Below are 22378 nucleotides of genomic sequence, written 5' to 3'. Positions count from 1 at the left end.
TAAAATTTGCAAAGTACGTCACAGCACCTGACCACTGGTCGAGCCAAAACACAGCATGGAGGGGCCAAGCCCAAAGCCTCCATGGCCGAGAAGGATGTGCCTTCTGCATCAAGTCACTCCAGCAGGAGATCCCCGTCAGAGCACAAATTGACAGGTCTACCTAAAAAAACGCAGACGTGGCAATGTCAGTCATGTAGAAAGGCAAGAGCTTGTTCGACTTGGCTGAAGGGAGCGAATTTTCAGATCCATAGTTCTGATCCTTCAATCAATCCAGGGTTAAGAATACAAGATCCAATCACTGCAGCTCCAGCAAGGGCTGTGATCCTTGAGAGGTACTGAAATGTTGATGAATTACTTAAGTCCTCCACTCCAGCAGAGCCATGGCCGCCTTCCCCAGGCCTATCAAAAAACAACTCTCATCTCTGGGTAGACAGCCTCCGTGAGCTTTGGACTGTGGTCTAAAGTCCCTGAGATCTCCTACCCTTGAGCAACCCCATCCGTCACCATAGGCAAGGGTGAGGCATTGCATTTCAAGAGAATCTGCTCTCCACCGCCCACATGTATGACCACTCTAATCTGACACGTAGTTGGAAGGCAATGAATGCTCGAGCAAGCCCAAGTCCACATGAGGAGACACATGGTACGTAACCCAGAGGCACTCAAAGAGGAACACCGTACCTCCGGTGCCATGTACTGAGGCAGTGGGTCAACCAAGGTCCCGTGCACGCAAGCACTGGGAAATAGATCTACCACCCCACATTCTTCATCCTCTAGATGTTCTCGAGTACAATGTCGAATGGTACCATCTTCTCTTCTGACAGCACGTCAACGAAAGAGGGAGGAGCTGCCATCCAGTGGCCAGAAAGAAATAGAAATGAAGGTCGCCGTAGTTCTTCCATCAACCCAGAAACCAATTGTGTACCAGTACGCACGCCTGTTCCGACCGGCTACCAGAGCACCGGAACAGCTGAAGCTACCCAACTGGTCCCAGATACCGGGGTAGGCTACCCGGTCACCCACGGCTTCTGAGGGTAGCCAGTACAAATGGGAAACTGAGACAGTCAGAATAGCCAGTACCCAGACTGTGGTATGTGTCTTCTGTCCCCGGCCCTTATAGCCTAACTGTTCAAGGGAGGGGGAGCAGGAACGAGGACCACATGGGTACCATCCAACTTGTCACTAGGGCTGGTCTTTTTAGACTTCTTCGACCTAATCCTCCTTTTCTTCCACTGAGAAGAAGAGTTAGAATCAAAGTTCGAGGACAAAGAAAAGGATGAGGAGGCAGAGGAGGAGGAAGAAGAAGAGAAACACACACGATTCTTTCTCTTCCTAGCTCTGAAAGCAGAGTGGTCGAGGTCAGAGCGACCTTAACGATGATGCTTTCCAGGAGAGAAAAACCACAAGGGTTATTCCAACAGGAGGCACAAGACTGGGGCACTGAAATTTTATTTACATTGTGGAGCGAAATAAGCACACCTTATTAGACAACAATGACAAATTGAACTGAGAAGCAGGAGGTAAACAGTTATGTCATAGACTAATTAGTTGTTGTCATCCACAAGAAGGCATGGTGGTTCCCAGAGGGATAGGCATTTTGGTAGCATTGAGAATGGGAAATCATTATTTTAGGGGTAGACGTCGATAAAGCTTCAAGAAGAAGCAATAAGAACATTAAGGGAATTTCATATAGATTAAACAAGCTATAAAACCAATTCATTGATGCCCTGCAACCAATTCTTTCATCACTAATACATGATACATGATCAAGAAGAAAAGTATTATAAAGCTGAAAATATTAAGTATCACTAAACAATATTCAAATACTGTCATGGGACTATAGTATTATTTCAACTGCAATGTCCATGTTAAGTTAGCAAAATTACCATTAAACATGTAACCTTGAAAATATTTTTAGAAAAACAGTGCATTAGTTAAAATCTTTTTTAAAAATAATTAAGTAAATACAGTAACAAGACAGATCAACAGGTACAAAATATTTCACAATTCAACACTAACCTTTTTTTGGTTTAGGGACCTGCACTTCTGCAATCTTATCAGGGAACCTTAAAATTTTCAGTAGTTCCAACTCGGCACAATAAGTCTTGAAATGATACACAATCTTTCCTGTAATTAAATAATATGATTAAAATAAAAAAATAACTTCAATTTGATGCCGTATAACTAGATATATGTCACTATATTCTCTGTAATAAAAAATTTACATAAAACAAAAATACACCTGGAAAAATTCAAACTTCTCAATTGTGATTCCTTCATTAAAAAGAATATATGAAAAATGGATGGAAGGAAACAACGCAGACTTTGGTTTAATGGACATTCACCACATTCAACAGTTTCAACGTAAATTTCTCCAATTACAAAGTTAGGCAGGTAATGAGTTTTCTCTTGCTGTTTTTTATCCAATACATTTCTGCCTGAATTCCAGTCTGACCTAAACAGTCATATAATTATGCACTTGCTGCACTATTTTATGGTCCTTCTTACTGGTCTTTGTTCTCTTTTAGTGATTAGTACTGTCAGACTGACTACTACTAATACATATAAGGGGTACCTTTATTTTATGTGAAACTTGTACGCTGGTGTATCACAAAGATAAGATTAAGCTTCAATCTTCAAAACTTACCAAAATTAACTAATTTTTAAATACAAATCTATAATTTCTATACTCAACTGAAATTCCAGTTATATTAATTCTTTAAAACATTTTACTAAAATACAGTAGAATATGAATATTAACCAAGACATTATATAAAATTACTTCTAGCTGGAAAAAAGGCACTGGTAAATACAGCTTTAAATGTTCTATTGCAAAACAAATTAATCTTTCACATTATATAAAGCCTAGAAAACTCAATCTATGAGGCATAATTCTCAGTAAAATCACTACCCAAGGAAGACCAGATATTATCACAACAACATTATTACCTTTACACTTATCATTAGATACTTTAACCATACAACAGAGTTAAAATATTTAACTATCCGAAGTTGACCCAAATGGTTTGCTTTTTAATTAAGGCTTAATACCATATGTAACCCTGTCATCCGAATTACCTTCAGGATTGCTTTTGCTTTCTCCATGGTAACAATTGACCTGGAGCAGAATAAAAATTTCCAAACAACAATTTCTTGGATGGCACATCCTAAACCATGATATTTTACATCCAAATAACCTTTTAACAAAAGAGAAATCACTACCACTAGAGTTATTTGGTCATTAGATTGGCCAGAAAATACTACACTGAATCCCTCTCTGGTTACGGCTCATTTTTCCTTTGTCTTCACATACTGATTAGTCTGGCTTATTCTTTACACATTCTCCTCTTTTCTCATACACCTGACAATGCTAATATAACAAAAAATTCTTTTTCACTCAAGGGGGTTAACTTCTAGACTGTGATTGTTCACCGGCTACTTTCCACTAGGTAAGGGTAGAAGAAATTTTTTAGATTTTTCAAAGAATAAATTTTATACATCATCTTTATCAGTAGATTTATCAAAGGCACCATATAACTACATTTAAAATTTTTTTCATAATTAAGACAACTGCCAGTAGTTATGAAAGGTAAAAAGAGCATGATATTTTCCAAGGCAAGCGGCCACACTTCACTTTCATTTAAACTGTGAAAGTTGTAAAAACTGTACATGCCTTTCAAGCGTGATGTAGAAATATAGAAATATATTCCCAGCACCTAAGATATAGGATCCTCTTCCAGAAAATATGTTTTTACTTGATTTGTTGTGATTTAGCAAAATCTTAATACTACAGAAATCAATATGTACGCCATCATTAAGTTGTTAAAATATTTTTCTACTGGATTTTCATAAACATGCTAAACTGGGGAATGTTTTAAAGCTATTTCTATAATCGTTAACACAACCACAACAAATTTATCAAATTTAATTAGCATTAGAATGGAAACAAGTATCTTACCTCCCACTGAAACTCCTTCCTTTACTGCTCCTAATCCTAAGAAGAATTGATTTATGGATTCAACTGGAACAAGATCACCTCCATACATGAAAGTCACCTCAATATCACCCTTAGGTAGAGGTATACTTTCAAGACTAGAAGGTAAGGATACATTTGGCTTGGAATCGATAAGAGGTACCTTCTCACTCCAATCAATTTTAGGGCTGTCTTCTGTTTGATTTTGATTCTTGGTATCCTTATCTTTTTTCATAAAATCATGCACTTTCATGAGAATTGTCAGATCCTCTTGTTGTAATTTCAGGTCTAAAAAAAAGATGAACACTTCAATTAGTTCTTTCCCAGCAAAATTAAAATACAAAATAGAAAAATAAAATATTAACAGAATTCTAGAAATCACAAATTTTAAGTAATTTGTATTTTTCCTAACAGTACTTACCTTGAACTACTTTCTTAGGAGTATCTGGGATCTCCTCCCAACCGACCAGAATTTTGTGTACTGTAGTTTACCCTACTCACGTTTTCTATGCGGGGTAACCTCTGGCGGAGTGATACACGCCATGAGGTGACCCGGGGTCAGAGAGCATGCTTGCTCAGGTCTCGAGCTCCATTAAGTTTTTGACAGATAGGTTTCTACGAAGTCCTGTAAGGCACTCGGGGCAGGATGGGCGGGCCATAACCCGAAAGTAGTTCGAGGTAAGTACTGTTAGGAAAAATACAAATTACTTAAAATTTGTGATTTGCTCCAACACGGAGTACTTACCTCAAACTACTTTCTTAGGAGACTTACACCTTAGGAGGTGGAGTGGCCTTCCAGACCTAGAGACCGTGATGAGGAGAGAAAAGGGACCTAGATAGGAGGCTAGGTTCTGCCGACCCCAAAGGAAACACGAGAAAATAGGGAAAACTGCGCAAAAAACTCTCTAGTGAATAAGTAACCTACCTCTACAAAAATCCTTGGAGATGCATTCTTCCACTGACAATGTATCTCATGGCAGTTAAACGATTTAAGGGGCATATAGGGGAAGGTGATAGGGGAAAAAAGGGGTAAGGAAGGAACTTGTGTCTTTTGGACTTACTGCCCGCAGCTTCCCCGGGGCTACACCTTTAAATCTTTTGGAGCGTGGAAATGGCGGGACCGAGAGAGAACCCGTCCAAGGATCTCCTCGAACAATCCTTTTTAAGTAGTGAGTCGTAAAGGTAGACTGTCTAGACCATGTACCTGCCCTCAGGATTTGGCCCACTGCCATGTTTCTTTCAAAGGCCAACGAAGTACTTAGTCCTCTAATGTCGTGGGGTCTAGGCCTTCCTGGAAGAGGGACCCCTGCACTGCTGTAGGCTTACATGATCACCTGGCGTAGCCAGAAGGAGATCGTATTTATGGAGACCGGCTTCTTCACCAGTCCTGAGGAGACGAACAGACTTTTGGTTTTAGTTTGGCCGTCCTCTCTAGGTACTTCCGTACTGCCCTGACTGGACACAAAAGCAAGTCCCTCGGGTTGTCCGAACGCGGGATAGCTGGCACTGAGAACCCTTCAAACTTGGGGTCCCAAACAGCTGGATTCTGAGTCTTGGCTACGAAGGAGAGTAAGAATCTGAAGGTAGCTTCTCACCAGCCCTTCGAGTGTGAGATCTCATAAGACAGGCCATGAATCTCACCTACTCTTTTGCTGAAGCCAGAGCTAACAGAAAGACTGTCTTGAGGGTGAGCTCCTTGTCTAGAATGTCTTTGAGAGGCTCGAAGGGAGGTTCCGAAAGCATCTTCAGTACCCTAGCCCCATCCCACTGGGGCACTCTAGCGGCTTGGGGGGAACTAGACTGCTCAAAGCTCTTGATGAGCATCGAGATATGTCTGGAGGCACCTAGGTCGATGCCCTTCAGGAGGAAGACTTGGCCCAGCGCTGCCCGGACTCCTTTAATGGCTGGGATGGACGAGCCCACTTCGTCCTTGAGAAAGGCCAGGAAGTCTGCTATCTCGTGAATGGAGGCCCCTAATGGCCTGATGTTCTTCAAGGAGCACCGCTTAGTAAAGATAGCCCACTTCGCCTGGTACACCACGACTGACGAACCTCTCAGGTACCCTGACATCCTCGATGCCGTCCTCGATGAATATCCTTCCTTTCTCAGGAGACGCTCAATAACCTCCACGCATGAAGGCGGAGGGACCGAGGGTTTTTGTGGAACCTTTGGAAGTGAGGCTGCCGGAGAAGGTCTGGTCTGTCTGGAAGTGGCCAAGGTGGAAGGCGTGTCAGTTCCTTTAGATCCGCGAACCACTTTCTCTCCGGCCACCAGGGCGCTACCAAAGTCATCCACAGGTTGGCCACCAGTCTCACCCTGTTGAGGACCTGTCTGAGCATCCTGAAGGGAGGGAAGGCATAAAGGCCGAGGTTGTCCCAAGGGTGTTGGAAGACGTCCTCGAACGCTGCTGCTGGATCTGGCACAGGTGAACAAAACATGGGGAACTGTGTATTTAGTCTCGTGGCGAAGATGCCCATCACCGGTGAGCCCCACTTCAGGATGAGGATTTTGGCCACTTCTGGGTGTAGGGACCACTTGGGCCCTACCACTTGACCCATCCTGTTGAGGCTGTCGACCAGGACGTTCCTCTTCCCCGGAATGAACCTGGCTGAAATATTGATTTGTTCCACTTCGGCCCATTCTAATACAGTAACTCCAACGTGAGACTGCACAGTTCCTTCGACTTCAGTCCTCCTTGCTTTTTCACGTAGGCACATCAGAGCCACGGCATTTCCCTGGAGTAGATGGAAGAACTCTAGGCACGCCCTTTGTACAGCTATCATCTCCAGCATGTTTATGAGCAGGTTCGTCTCCTCGACTTCCCATTTTCCCTTTTGCCGTTTTGTCGAGAAGATGGGCACCCCAGCCCTCCTTGGATGCGTCCGTGAACAGAGGCAGCTCCGGAGGGTCGGCTGCGAAGGGTATTCCCTTGAGTGTGTTGGTTCTGACGTGCCACCACTCCAGGACTTCCTTCGTCTCTGGGGACACCGGGACTATCTTGTGAGGGGAGTCCTATCAGTCTTTGTCAGTCCTTGGATCTCCTGGGCTGGCCCGACAGGAAGGGCCGGAGTATCTGTTCTAGGTTGTCCAGTCTCTCCGCAGAGGGGAAGGCTCTCGCCCACCAAGAGTCTACGATACATCCCTAGGTAGGTCATCCTGGTGGAGGGTATCAGCTGGGACTTCTCCAGGTTGATGATGATACACAAGACGTTGCAGAACTGCAGGAGCTTCGCGCCTTGCTCCCTCAGTACTTCCTCTGAGGCTGAAAGCAACAACCAGTCGTCTAGGTACCGAATCAGGCGGATGCCCTGTTCGTGTGCCCAGGCTGATACTGTTGCGAAGACCCTCGTGAAGATCTGAAGGGCTGTCGACAGTCCAAAGCAGAGAGTTTTGAACTGCAACGTTTGCGTACCCCATTTTACCCTTAGGTACTTCCTGCTGGAGGGATAGACAGGGACCTGGAAGTAGGCGTCTTTGAGGTCTATGGATCTCATGAAGTCCTCCTCCTTCAAGGCCGCTAGGACCGACTTCGGAGTGTCCATCTTGAAGTCGGTCTTGCACATGAATTTGTTGAGGGCTGAGAGGTCTATGACCGGTCTCCAGCCCCCCGTCGCCTTCTCCACCAGGAAGAGCCTGTTGTAGAACCCTGGACTCGGGTTCTTGACTGGTTCTACTGCCCCTTTCGCCAGCATTGCCGAGACTTCTTCCTGCAATGCTGCTACTCTCAAGGGGTCCTTGGGTGCCAACCACTCCACCTGTTGATCTGGGATTAGAGGTGGGGGGGGGTCCACTAGGAATGGCAACCTGTATCCCTCCTTTAGTACTGCTACGGTCCACGGATCCGCTCCGTGGTCCCGCCATGCTTACCAAGATCGTTTGAGGCATCCCCCCACCTGAGGCGTCGGCCGGAGTAGGAGGCCTCCCCTCCTACCTACTTCGAGAGGCGCGGCCTGAACGCCTTCTCCTGGAGCCCGAGTAGGACGGTCTGAAGGCTAACTGTGGAGTCTAAGCTCCTCTACGGGGGGGGGGCAAGGCGAGGTAAAGATTACATGCCAACGTCTACATCCGACGGGCGGACGGAGCCGAAGAGACACTGGGCAAAGATGTGGGGGCCTATCCAGCGGCCACTGAGGCAGGCACTGGAGCGGCAAGAGCCCTGTTCAACCCGCAAGGGGGGAAAGCCACTTTGCCTCCGTCACGGATGGAGCCGTCATGGGTCTACCCCCTCCCGGGGAAATCCGTGTGGTGTAAGTACTCTGCCATGTCAGCGGCCGCCTCCGATGCTTGGATGGGGCTGGCCGAGACAATGGTGCAGCTGGCTCCATCACGGATGGAGCCGCTGGGACGGAGGTAGCCGTCATGGGTCTACCTCCTCCCGGGGAATCCGTGGGGTGTGAGTACCATGGCATACCAGCGGTTGACCACGAAGCCTGACTGGAGCTGTCGTGGTACCAGGTATGGATGCAATGCTGCCGGGTCGAGCCAGCGGCTGCCTCCGCTGGACGGATGGAGCTCCTGCGGAGATCCATGGAACTGCGGGCTTCTCCGTGCTGGCTGGTTGGTTCCTTCGTTCAGGGCAGGCCATCGATGAACCGGAGGCCGGGACAAGGCTGCTACTCCGAAGGGGCGACTCTCTCTGCTGGGCGGGTGAGGTCGGAACCTTCACGGGCTTGTGCCTGTCGACCGAGACCTGGTGCGATGACTTCCGTCGATGATCGGGTCCGCGAGGATGGCGAAGGAGCTCTAGGGAGCCAGTCAGTGAGGGCCTCTGCTGCACGGGGGTATCTACCAACCTGCTGAGGCCCGAGAGCCAGTCCTCATCCGTCGCGGGCTTCGGTTTGGCTAGCCTGTGGTGGCATCTGATGAGGGCTAGTACTTTTCTGTACGCGGAGGCCTCATCCGCGGAGCCTTCCGCGCTATATCCTAGGCCTTCCGTCAGATGCTCCTCTGCCTGAGAAGGTGCACCTACGAAGGGGGGCCCCTCTTGGGGTGGAGGCATCCTTTTGTCGTGGTACGACTTCGGCGGTTCTGGATGGAGGACGGGCATCGCCGCTGGGACGGAGGCCTCCGTCCTGGACTAGTTTCTCCCCACGGAGGACCAAGCTGCAGCGGGCTTCCTCGTGGCTACTGGTTGTCTTTCACGTTCTGGCTGGCTTGTCGAAGTCTTGGAGGCTGGGACACGGCTGCCAGACCGAAGGGGCGACTCCCTCTGCTGGGTGGATGGAGTCAGAACCTTCGTGGACTTATGCCTGTCTGCCGGAGCTTGAAGTGAGGATTTCCTCCGAAGTTCGGACCTGCTGTACTTCGGAGCGGGAGAACGAGCCCTTGGGAGCCCGCCAGGGGTACCCGGAACTGCTGAAGCTCCCAGGAGGTGACTGTGTGGTATGGCGACACGCACCCATTCCTCCCTAGGGGAACGGCTTCTTCTGTGCCTCCTCCTGGGGGATCTAGCGTGCCTCCTGGCGTGGCGAGATCTGGAACGGGACCGGGAACGGGACCTCCTTCCGTGGGACCTCTCTCGCCTCCTCTACTGGTACATTGGCGCTCCATCCTCCGAGGAGAAAGAGTATGACTCGAAACAGGAGCCCGAAGATTTGTAGGACCGCACCGAAGGGTCAGAGTCGTCCCGCGTCGCTGGTGGTTCCTCGTGTCGGTCCGTAGGTGACGAAGGCTCCAGGAAGACGGGAGGGAGCATTGCTGAAGGCGCTTGGGGAGAGCGAGGTAACTTCTTGCTGGGAACCACGCCTCGAACTCTTCCTCCAGTCTCATGGGCGACCTGAAGGACGTCCTCGGCGGCGCCCATGCGAGGGGATCCGATGATGGTGAGTCCTCCTTTTTGGCGTCTCCCCCAACTGCAGACGTAGCTGAAATACAGGCCCATGAAGCGGGGGATAAGGCTGCAGCAGCCTTTCCCCACATAGGATCATTGGAAGAGACGGGCCCCGATGGCACCAGGACTCCGTCCTCCAAACACACTCCCGTCCCTCCCTCAGGCCCCCAACTTGCTTGGACCGACAAACATCCCCACTAGCAGAAATCTCAGACTCCTGGGGAAGAGCAATGGGCCTCTTCCCCGCAACTGACTTACCTCGACCCCTACTCTGGGTAGGGGAAGGTGGCTGGGAAGCTCTATCCAATGAGGCATCGGGAGAAGCAAGCGGCGAGGAGAGGCTCGGCTTCCTAGGTGACCTCTTGGACGCCTTCTTCTTCTTGGTGCCGTAGCGCACCCACTGCACCTCGTTCCAGGACTCGCACTCCGGACACGTGGCTGTAGGAGAACATAAGCTGCCCCTACACGACGAACACAGAGGGAAAGCGTAGGAAAGGGTATGGAATGAACACAATGGGACCACATGGGGACCGCGTGAGAGACAAAGGTGGTCTGGGACACAAAGGGTCGCACTGGGTAAGGAGAAAGCGTCGAGATGTTATCATGACGCGACCAGAAAACTTACTGGAGCTCGAGACCTGAGCAAGCATGCTCTCTGACCCCGGGTCACCTCATGGCGCGTATCACTCCGCCAGAGGTTACCCAGTATAGAAAACGGGAGTAGGGTAAACTACACAAAATTCTAGTTGGTTGGGAGGAGATCCCAAATACTCCTAAGAAAGTAGTTCGAGGTAAGTACTCAGTGTTGGAACAAATAGAATTTATCATTGCAATATAACAAATTCTAAAAGCAATTTGTATTTTTCCAAACTATGCACCTGAATCCTTTATGTACGGAATATTTTTTCAGCGAAAGGTGGAATGGTAGTTACTGTAATGACCTTTCGATTCAGAACTGAGAGGGGTGGTTGAGGTGGGAGGTTTAATTTAAAGGACTCGGGTTTGCATAACTAGGAAAGATACAAATTATTTAAAAATTTGTTATTGGTTCCTGTGCATAAACAAACCTTTCATTCTTTACCTAGGAAAATTCATTGATTCGTGGGTTGAAAGTCCCCCATGAACTAAACTGGTTGGTTCTTTTTCTTCCCTGGAAATTTCTATCAACCTGATCCCGTATGGGAGTGAAGATGGCTCCAACAAATTCTTATCTGTCTACCATAGGGATGAATAAGCTGATAGGGTCTGGCCTGTTCAAAAAGAATGGTACACGTTCAAAGGATTGATCCCTTTCCCCAAAGGGGATACCATTTCGGAATAATATACCTACCGCATGATAATCAACAGGTTGGTATATATTCCACCATCCTCCATACTACCTTTATGGAGGAAGGGGGAGAAACTTCTCTAAATTCTAAAGATTGGAGCTCAGAACTGTAATTTACCACCATCAAGTCAGATCAAGCAAATAATGCTTTGACCACTTCATCACCAAGGGAGAGGCAAAATGAATGGAGAAGACACAGTTAACCTACTTTCATTTCAGACTGACATCTATACATTACCATAGACATGATACTTACAGTCTTCCATGAGCACCAGGTTTGTTACACACCTAACTGACCAGTCACCACAAGACTAAGAACAATGATAACAAGGGGCTCATGAGTACTCCTATAGATTAAAGGATGGGAAGGTGGTAGGTGTAAACACAACCCAACCTATAACATCCGGCCAAATGCAAGATTCCTCTTGAAGGCTAGGGTGGGGCCTAACAACTGAATTCACATAGTCCAGTCCTAGCTTGTAGCTATTAACTTATGGTCCTAGCAGGTACCTGGTAGCTCAGCAGTCGGGATACACATTACAGATCATATCACAAAGTCAGAAAGATTGTATTCCTAAAAACCTCTTTTTTAGTTTTGCCAGTTTTAAGAAGGGTTGCTGGCACTCAGGTCTGAAGTGTTGGGTCTTCAGAAAGCACTGCAGAGCCCTCACAAGACACAAAAGCATTTCCTCTCCATAACATTTGATGCTTCACAAAGAGAGGAACTGGAGGACTTCAACCTGCGGTTGTGCCATGCAGGTTTCGAGTTTCAGTACCAAACAAAGGGAGCTGCTTTCAATCCTTAGTATGGAAGACTATGGTTGATAGACTATGTAACTTGCCTAAACATTTTGCCAAAGCGAAAGCAGCTGAGACAGTCTTGAGAGTCAAGAACCGTGACTGATGGCCTTCCCAAAGGCTTGGACAGGAACGTGTAAGAGCCATGTGAATGAGGGACATGTCCTTGTCTGGGTGGAATCTGCTCTAAAGAAAATACGACAAGAAAAGAATTCTTTCTACGGTAACAATCGTAGAGGATGGCCCATTTTCCTGGGAAAGTGAGGGCTATAGGGAGCTTTCTTTTAACCTCAACAGGGCAAAACAGAATACCATTTGGCAGAAGGCCATCTGGGAGCCACCAGGGTCAACCTTAGTCCCAGCATAATCCACTTACAGTTGATTAGTGGACAAAACAAGGTTGAATGACAGAAAGGCTTAACCATCAATGTGATCCCATGGGTGTTACAGGTAACTATGGACATGTCTTTTGGGTCTGGACAGTAGAGCCTCACATACCAGAAACCTTCTCCGCTACACTGGGATGTAGAGACCACTATAACTTAACAACCCAACTCTGGCAACTGAGTGTATCTGCTAGTCCATTTCATTTACCTGGAATGTACTTGGCTGAATACTCAATGGTGTGGAATGCCATCCCAAATTGCATCCAGTTCAGTAGCTCACAGAATAGGCATGGTAACATGCTCCATTGCCATATGTAAACCACTAAGATGGTATTTTTGCAATACAACTGAAAGATTCCTTATTGTTCTTGGAATGCTTGCTGCACTAGAAAGGCTGCTAACCTTCCAGAATGTTGATGAATACTGTAGATGATTCTTCTTCTGACAACACCCTTGAGACAACCAGGTCGTTCAGGCGTGTGCCCCGCCACTCTTTCGACACATTCAGGTACAGTTGAATGGAGGCGTAGAGTCGAGTGGGGCTATGCTGTGAGGGTTCCTCGTTCAGCCAACAGGAAAGATCATCCAAAGCCTCCTGTCCCACTGGCACAGGAAGGGATGATATCTCAGGAGGCTGACAACTGACCAGTGATTCATCAAACACCAGTGAAGACATTTCTGGTGGAGGCGGCAGCTTCACGAATGAGCTTTTCAATGAGGAAAGGTGGCCGAGAAGATTCTGCTAGCGCCAAGCTGGTATTTCTGTCTTGGCCAGAAATGGACGTGGTACCTCCTTGGGCTTGCTAATGTGATTATTTGACTGAGAGATTCTTGTTGCTGTTGTGTCTACCAGCAAGCCCATGTACTTCAACCTCGGAGTGGGTGAGAGATTTGAGTTTTACCCAATTATCATAATTCCTAGATTGTGACAAATCAAAAAGTTAAAATTGACAATATACCAACTGCCCAACAAAGCTGGCCAGGATCCACCACCCGTTGAGATACATCTATAGACATATAATTTACAAGTGGGTCCAAGCTACTTCAAAGGTGAACATCTGAATGAACACCTGAGAAGCAGTAAAAATCTAGAGCACAGAGTCCTGAACTGGTACACTGTACCATACAGGGAGAAGTGGAGGTCCTTTAAAAAAAGACTGATGCACAAGTACTTGAAAGTATGTATCCTTCAGATCCACTGAAAGCACCAAGTCTTCCTCTCTGATGGAACTCAGCTCAGACTGTACTGTTTCCATATGTGCACAGTTTAGCCAATTAAAAAATCTGTGTGTGGAAGGGAATGATTTTTTATTTTAACTCCAAACTTTTAATCAATACACACAACCAAAATTGTTTTCCTCCATGTAGATTAAAGTTAACAAATTCCAATGATTTTAATAAAAAAAAATCAAGGTTTCTCCTCATTACTAGATTACAGGGTGTCAATTTTGTAAATTCTCCGTTTAACAAGGGTTATGGCCTTTATCATTGGATACTTTCCTATGCCTAAATATGGCTAAATAGATGGTGTTTCCTAGAGAAGATTCATGATCTGTTTGGATAGTACATGGCAAAGAACAAGTACGCTATTCAAAATTAATGAATAAGAAACGTTTCAAAACTGGAACAATAATAAACACCAAAATATCAATAAAACGAGTTTGCATTATAAAATTTTAAAACATTGGGAACAGTATACAGTGATGCCTCAGGATACGAAATTAATCCGTTCAGGATGCGGTTTCGTATCCTGATATTTTCGTATCCTGAGTCGTGTTTTACATGTAAATAGCCTAATCCGTTCCAAGCCTTATAAAAAATCACCCTTTCTTTCATAAACACGCTAAACTGTAGTAATAAACATGCAATGTAGCCATTTCTATCATTCAATAATTAACACAACCGTTAAAAACAGCCTAATCCATTCCAGAAACCACTATGAGATTATTCAATAATATAGTTATAGCCAAGTTATACCCCCAAGCCCAAAGAAAACGGTCGGTTTTCTTTACTACTGTATAAAAGTTACGGTACTGTATGTACGTAAAGCATTTAGATCAGTGAAGGTGTATTTTTACCTGTACGTACACCTAAATTAATGATTGATACCTGTACACTCTGAAAAAAAGGTTACAGTTAATTAGTGTAACAAAAAAGTTGAAACTTAACTTTTGATTGAGACGATGTCCGATAGCGAAGTCGTGGCAGAGGAGGATGGCATAAGGCAGAAAACGTAACAAGTGACAGACTACGTACAGTAATTTACACACTTAACACATTAACACTTAAACTTTACGAAATAAAAAAATGGAAGAAATAATTAACACTTAACATTACGTATGGAAAACTATAAAATGAAAGAAAAAATTACTTTAACACTTAACGGTAACATAAAACTTAAAATTGAATTTTTTTTTTTTTTGCTCTTTTATAACTTTACGTTTTTCTTATTTTCTAAATCTCTTCTACTTCTTCATCACTTTCTTTTTTCTGTTTCTTTTCTTTACTTTCACCTTCTAATTCTTCATCACTTCCTCTTTTCTGTTTCTTTTCTTCACTTTCACCTTCGTCTTGGCCTACTAATACCGCTGGCCTCTTTAATAAGAAACTATCCATTGAAGCTTGTTTCTGCCTACTTTTCAACACATTTCTAAAATGCATTAGGCAAACGTAATATAATACACTACGTAACAAGTGACAGACTACGTACAGTAATTTACACACTTAACACATTAACACTTAATCTTTACGAAATATAAAAATGGAAGAAATAATTAACACTTAACATTACGTATGGAAAACTATAAAATGAAAGAAAAAATTACTTTAACACTTAACAGTAACATAAAACTTAAAATTGAATTTTTTTTTTTTTGCTTTTTTATAACTTTACGTTTTTCTTATTTTCTAAATCTCTTCTACTTCTTCATCACTTTCTTTTTTCTGTTTCTTTTCTTTACTTTCACCTTCTAATTCTTCATCCCTTCCTCTTTTCTGTTTCTTTTCTTCACTTTCACCTTCGTCTTGGCCTACTAATACCGCTGGCCTCTTTAATAAGAAACTATCCATTGAAGCTTGTTTCTGCCTACTTTTCAACACATTTCTAAAATGCGTTAGGCAAACGTAATATAATACACTACGTAACGTTATATACAGTCTATGTATAGTAAACACTAATACAGTACAGTGCACAGTAACGAATGTTTATTAACGATAACATGTGGCGTACGAATGTACTGTATATTAACACTAAGTCAAACAAGCGAAAGCACACAATGTCTGTTAACGATACCGCGGTCGGAACGAAAAGAGAGAGAGAGAGATGAACGCCCGTGCGTAGGCAAGCTGGGATAGTTGCCGACCAATAGGAAAGCAGGATCTTATGGCGTCAGCTAGCGTCTGAGTAGGGAGATAACCAATGGGTGAGCGGGAGGCTGTAAGTGAGTCTACCCAAGTTCAAAGTCAGGCGGCGCGCGCTTTTTAAAATTACTCTCGGCGAAGAGTTGGGATCTCGTAAGGTTTTCGTATCCTGAAATTTTATCCGTATCCTGGGGCATAAAAATCTTCGAATCACTTTTCGCATCCTGAATTTTTCGTAAGCAGAAACTTTCGTATCCAGAGGTATCACTGTATACAGTGAATTCCGGAGAAAATGAAATATGCACAACATAACATTACTATATATCAGTGAATCTTACCATCCTGTGCTGATGCCCTTCAGACATGAATAGAGCAGTTCATTATACTGTATATTAAGTACTTACCATCTTCTTTCCCAATAAGCTTGATTGTGGAATTAGCTCCAAATACTTTGAGGAAACTAAGAATTCGAGCCGCAGTCTCGGCATGAGTACTATCTTCGTAAGTGACCATGATTAATGCTGAAAAGCAAAACAAAATGGTAAGAAAAATTTTGAAATTCTAATAGTTTAACAAGACAAAAAATTAGCCTCCTGTTACATTAATATAAAGCAATCTATTTAAAAAAAAAGCAATTAAAATGTTTTATATCAACTATAAATGGGAATTAAAATCTAAATAGTTTAACTAATACTTTTCCTGATTTCAAAAATAGTGTAGTTCCATTCTGATCGTTCTCCAAATACATGTAAAAGAAATGCACATGTACATGCAATCAAAGAAATTCAAACCGTATCTCCATACGGAGGGAATGTTTCTACAACCAGATTATGAGTCACTTGCATGCATCCAAATATGCAAAATTGAAAGTCTGAGAATTATGAAGCTGGACATGGTATTCCAGAATTTAAAGTTCTGAGTGTAAATGATCACAGGAGAGTATAACATTGCTCCACACTATCTCAGCAGATTAGACTGAATTTGTTAAGAATTTACTTCAATGACCTGCTTTATTTTAAAATCTTGCATAAATACTTTTAATGATTTGAATCTAAAACATTTTAAGATACTGTAACAATTTTTAGGCAGGGATGTACAGTATTGCAAAATATGAATGTTTGACATTCATTTTTACTTTATGATAACTTTTTGTTATTTCAATGAGTAGCATAAACACCTAAGATGATTATCATTACAATTATTATAATCATTATAATTATTATTACATTATTATATTATTATACTATTATACTATATTATTATATTACATTATTAATTATTAATGAATTTTAATTGTTAATTGTTAATTATCATTATCATTATTATTATTATTATTATTACTATTATTATTATTATTACTTGCTAAGCTACAACCCTAGTTGGAAAAGCAAGATGCTATAAGCCTTAGGGCTCCAATAGGGAAAATAGCCCAGTGAGCAAAGGAAATAAATAAACTGCAAGAGAAGTAATTAACATATGAATAAAACATTAACAATAAATAAATAAGCAGTCCCCAACATAAGAAACTTCAACTTCCGTACTTTCAAAAATAAGAACCAGTGAGTAATTAACTAAAATCATTCAAATAACTCCATAATCAAATAAAACTTATAAATTTAATCTTAAAAGCCTTTCTTCATAAACTAATAGCTGTAAAAAGTCTTGATATTTGTGAAAGCAAGTTTACAAGCAATGGAGAGTTTTGGTGGAGGTAGGGGTATTATAAGCAGTATAACAAGACTAATTACTATTATAAGGTCGAGGAGGGTATTATCATAATCATTATTATTACTGTCATTACTAGCCAATCAAGAAGACTGGCTGGAAATGCTGAATGCTACCAGGCAAAGGGCTCCAACAAGGAAAGTGGCCCAGTGAGGAGGGAATAAGGATACAGCAAATAAAAAGATTTTGGGCGAAGCGAAAAATGTTATTTTTATAATAAAATAAATTTTTGAATATACTTACCCGGTGATTATATAAGCTGCAACTCTGTTGCTCGACAGAAAACTCTACGTTAAAAATCCGCCAGCGATCGCTATGCAGGTAGGGGTTGTACTTCAACAGCGCCATCTGTCGTGCAGGTACTCAGTACTCAATGTAAACACAGAACTCAATTTTCTCCTCGGTCCACTGGGTCTCTATTGGGGAGGAAGGGAGGGTCCTTTAATATATAATCACCGGGTAAGTATATTCAAAAATTTATTTTATTATAAAAATAACATTTTTCAATATTAAACTTAGCCGGTGATTATATAAGCTGAATCACACCCAGGGGGGTGGGTAGAGACCAGCAATAATTGTTTACATTATTATGAGCTAAGGATTTTTTATTTCATTTTAGCAGTTATTCAAAATAACAAACATAAAATAAATAAGTACCTGGTAAGGAAGTCGACTTGAACAATTACTCTGCCTTTTTAAGTACGTCTTCCTTACGGAGCCTCGCGATCCTCTTAGGATGCTGAGCGACCCCTAGGAGCTGAAGTATCAAGGGTTGCAACCCATACTACAGGACCTCATCAAAACCTCTAATCTAGGCGCTTCTCAAGAAAAGAATTTGACCACCCGCCAAATCAACCAGGATGCGAAAGGCTTCTTAGCCTTCCGGACAACCCAAAAACAACAATAAAAAACATTTCAAGAGAAAGATTAAAAAGGTTATGGAATTAGGGAATTGTAGTGGTTGAGCCCTCACCCACTACTGCACTCGTTGCTACGAATGGTCCCAGAGTGTAGCAGTTCTCGTAAAGAGACTGGACATTCTTAAGGTAAAAAGACGCGAACACTGACTTGCTTTTCCAATAGGTTGCGTCGATTATACTTTGCAGAGATCTATTTTGTTTAAAGGCCACGGAAGTTGCGACAGCTCTAACTTCGTGTGTCCTTACCTTCAGCAAAGCTTGGTCTTCCTCATTCAGATGGGAATGAGCTTCTCGTATTAACAGTCTGATAAAATAGGATAAAGCATTCTTTGACATAGGCAAAGATGGTTTCTTAACTGAACACCATAAAGCTTCAGACGGGCCTCGTAAAGGTTTAGTTCGTTTTAAATAGAACTTAAGAGCTCTTACAGGGCATAAGACTCTTTCTAGTTCATTTCCAACCATACGATAAGTTTGGAATATCGAACGATATTGGCCAAGGCCGAGAAGGCAGCTCGTTTTTGGCTAGAAAACCAAGTTGTAGAACATGTAGCCGTTTCGGATGAGAATCCGATGTTCTTGCTGAAGGCATGAATCTCACTGACTCTTTTAGCTGTGGCTAAGCATATCAGGAAAAGAGTCTTTAAGGTGAGATCTTTCAGGGAGGCTGATTGTAGCGGTTCGAACCTGTCTGACATAAGGAATCTTAGTACCACGTCTAAATTCCAACCAGGTGTAACCAAACGACGCTCCTTCGTGGTCTCAAAAGACTTAAGGAGGTCCTGTAGATCTTTATTGTTGGAAAGATCTAAGCCTCTGTGACGGAAGACTGATGCCCATATGCTTCTGTAACCCTTGATAGTGGGAGCTGAAAGAGATCGTTCTTTCCTCAGAAGTAAGAGGAAGTCAGCTATTTGAGTTACAGAGGTACTGGTCGAGGATACGGATACTGACTTGTACCAGTTTCGGAAGATTTCCCACTTTGATTGGTAGACTCTAAGGGTGGATGTTCTCCTTGCTCTAGCAATCGCTCTGGCTGCCTCCTTCGAAAAGCCTCTAGCTCTCGAGAGTCTTTCGATAGTCTGAAGGCAGTCAGACGAAGAGCGTGGAGGCCTTGGTGTACCTTCTTTACGTGTGGCTGACGTAGAAGGTCCACCCTTAGGGGAAGTGTTCTGGGAACGTCTACTAGCCATCGAAGTACCTCGGTGAACCATTCTCTCGCGGGCCAGAGGGAAGCAACTAGCGTCAACCTTGTCCCTTCGTGAGAGGCGAACTTCTGCAGTACCTTGTTGACAATCTTGAACGGTGGGAATGCATATAGATCTAGATGTGACCAATCTAGGAGAAAGGCATCTATATGAACTGCTGCTGGGTCCGGGATTGGTGAGCAAAATATTGGGAGCCTCTTGGTCATCGAGGTTGCGAAGAGATCTATGGTTGGCTGGCCCCAGGTGGCCCAAAGTCTCTTGCATACATCCTTGTGGAGGGTCCATTCTGTTGGAATTATTTGTCCCTTCCGACTGAGACAATCTGCCATGACATTCAAGTTGCCTTGGATGAACCGCGTTACTAGTGATATGTCTAGACCTTTTGACCAGGTGAGGAGGTCCCTTGCGATCTCGTACAACGTCAGAGAGTAGGTCCCTCCTTGCTTGGAGATGTACGCCAAAGCCGTGGTGTTGTCCGAGTTCACCTCCACCACTTTGCCTTGAAGGAGAGACCTGAAGCTTTTCCAGGCCAGACGTACTGCCAGAAGCTCCTTGCAGTTGAAATGCATTGTCCTTTGACTCGAGTTCCATAATCCTGAGCATTCCCGACCGTCTAATGTCGCACCCAAGCCTACGTCCGATGCGTCCGAGAAGAGAACGTGGTTGGGAGTCTGAACAGTCAGGGGAAGACCCTCTTTTAGGTTGATATAGTCCTTTCACCAAGTCAGACAAGACTTCATCTTTTCGGAAACCGGGATCGAGACCGCTTCTAGCGTCTTGTCCTTTTTCCAGTGAAAAGCTAGATGGTATAGAAGAGGACGGAGGTGTAGTCTTCCTAGTGACACAAATTGATCCACGGATGACAGCGTCCCTACCAGACTCATCCACAGCCTGACTGAGCAGCGTTCCTTCTTCAGCATCTTTTGGATGGATAGCAGGGCTGGGGGCTGATCGACTTGTTCAGCAACGTCCTCATCAGAGGGTTCCTCATCCGAAACTGATGAGGAAACGGCAACGGAGTGGGCAACGTCTGACTCGCTGAATCCGGTCGCACTGGTGGATGCGTGACGGAGCCGGACGCAATATCATGGAACTGCTGCACAGTCTGTGAACTGTCAACAACCATGGGTGCGCGAGGAAGTACAGCGTCAACCCGAAACTGTCTAGACCGTCTGGGTTGTGCAGTCAACACCCTACCGGGTTGCTGAGGTTGACGCACTGCGTCACAACAAGTCACCTCTGCTGGTTGTTGAACGTCCTGAACGTCAACAACCACCTCCGAGCGTCGCTTAACGTCAACGTGCGACTGGCAACCCACACTGGGTCGCATCGGTGGAGGAACCACCTCAACTGGCAGACGCAAGTAAGTTACCTCAGCGTCAACAGGGCGCACAACCGACCGGTTGGAAGGTTGTTGGCCAGAAGGTTCTTCTCCGCATTTAAGTCCTCTATCAAGGACGCAAGCTTGGACTGCATGTCTTGCAGCAAAGCCCATTTAGGGTCTACGGGAGCAGGTGTGGCAACAGACGGGGTTAGCGACTGAGGCGGAACCGTTTACCATCCCTGAAAGCCTTGTTATGCGTGACATAATAGTACAGCAAAACTTCAAAGGCTCGACAACAGCTGAGAAGTTGACCTGTAAACAACTTGGAGCGTCTCCTGGCTAGGCGCCAGGGAGAGTCTACCAGAATTGAGAAGTCTATCTGGGCAGAGGCATGAACTCCTAAGCCAAGAACTTCTCTCGTGTCATATCAGACTCTCGCTCTATAAACCAGTTTAAAAGAAGGGAAAGCAAAGGTTGTATCCCCCAAACTCCTCCTGGTGAAAAAACCAGTCGCCTAGCCAACGTAACGCTCTCTAGGAGAGCGAGAGAGCACTAGCTTAAAAACAACGGCTTCGAAGTAGCTAGGCCTAGTGTAAGTTCTGACGTTTAGGCGAACGAGGAGCAGCAGTTACAAGATCCGGACGAAGATCCTTAAAAAAATCATCATGATTTAATTAAAGTCCATAGGAGGCTAAGCAGCTTAAGGTTCCTCTCCATCTGACAGAGTCCTCAAGGGAATATCAGTAGGAGGGAGAACAGCAACTTCCTCATCTACAGGAACCTAGTCCGATAAAAGCTGAGTCTCTCACTGGTGCATTAGTAGCGGACCAGAACGCAACATCATGTAACTGCTTGACAGTCTGTGAACTGTCAACAACTGAACTGTCAACCACAACAGGTGCGTGAGGACGTACAGCGTCCACTCGAGACTGCTTTGACTGCCTAGACTGAGCAGTCAAAACAACTCTAGAATGCGGAGGTTGACGCACCGCGTCAAAACAAAACAACTTAGACTGTTGTTGTACCTCGCGAACGTCAACGGAAGGTTCCGTGCGTCGCTGAACGTCAACATGCGGTTGGCAGGGTACACTGGAATGCATGGGTGGCGGGACTCTCTCAGCTGGAGTGCGGCAGAAGGTCGCCTCAGCGTCCACAGGACGCACAACCGTGGTTGGTTGTAGGCTAGAGGTTGGTGCAGCGTCAACCTTCTCCGCACGAAAGTCCTGCATTAATGACGTTAACTGAGACTGCATGGTCTGCAGCAAAGACCACTTAGGGTCTACAGGAGCAGGTGCGGCAACAGACGGTGTGACTGCCTGATGCGGTACCGCTTTGCCTCTCTTAGGAGGTGAGCAGTCGTCGGAAGACTGCAGCGAGTCCGAACTGACCCAGTGGCTACAACTGGGCCGTTGGACTTGCGCGGAAGGGACCGACTTGCGCTTAAGAAGCCGCGAGACCTTGGTCCATGGTTTCTTACGAGAAACCTCTTCCGCAGACGAGGAATAAATGGGCTCTCTCGTCTTTGTGTGT

The 22378-nt window shown here is 44.6% G+C and overlaps 1 protein-coding gene across 1 annotated transcript in view; it reads right to left on the bottom strand.

Annotated features, from left to right (window-relative positions):
* Positions 1-22378, bottom strand: part of LOC137624324 (uncharacterized) — a 381551-nt gene that overhangs the window by 176018 nt on the left and 183155 nt on the right. Inside the window, exons 8-10 of the mRNA XM_068354998.1 lie at positions 16076-16192; positions 3956-4258; positions 2017-2124 (exon numbers count right to left, since the gene is read on the bottom strand). Of these exons, the coding sequence (XP_068211099.1) occupies positions 2017-2124; positions 3956-4258; positions 16076-16192 (528 nt within the window). The remainder of the gene's footprint in view (positions 1-2016; positions 2125-3955; positions 4259-16075; positions 16193-22378) is intronic.

This window comes from Palaemon carinicauda, chromosome 31 (assembly GCF_036898095.1).
Source record: "Palaemon carinicauda isolate YSFRI2023 chromosome 31, ASM3689809v2, whole genome shotgun sequence".
NCBI lineage: Eukaryota > Metazoa > Arthropoda > Malacostraca > Decapoda > Palaemonidae > Palaemon > Palaemon carinicauda.
The sequence above is the reverse complement of the archived record's forward strand: the minus strand, read 5'-3'. Positions and strand labels throughout refer to the sequence as shown.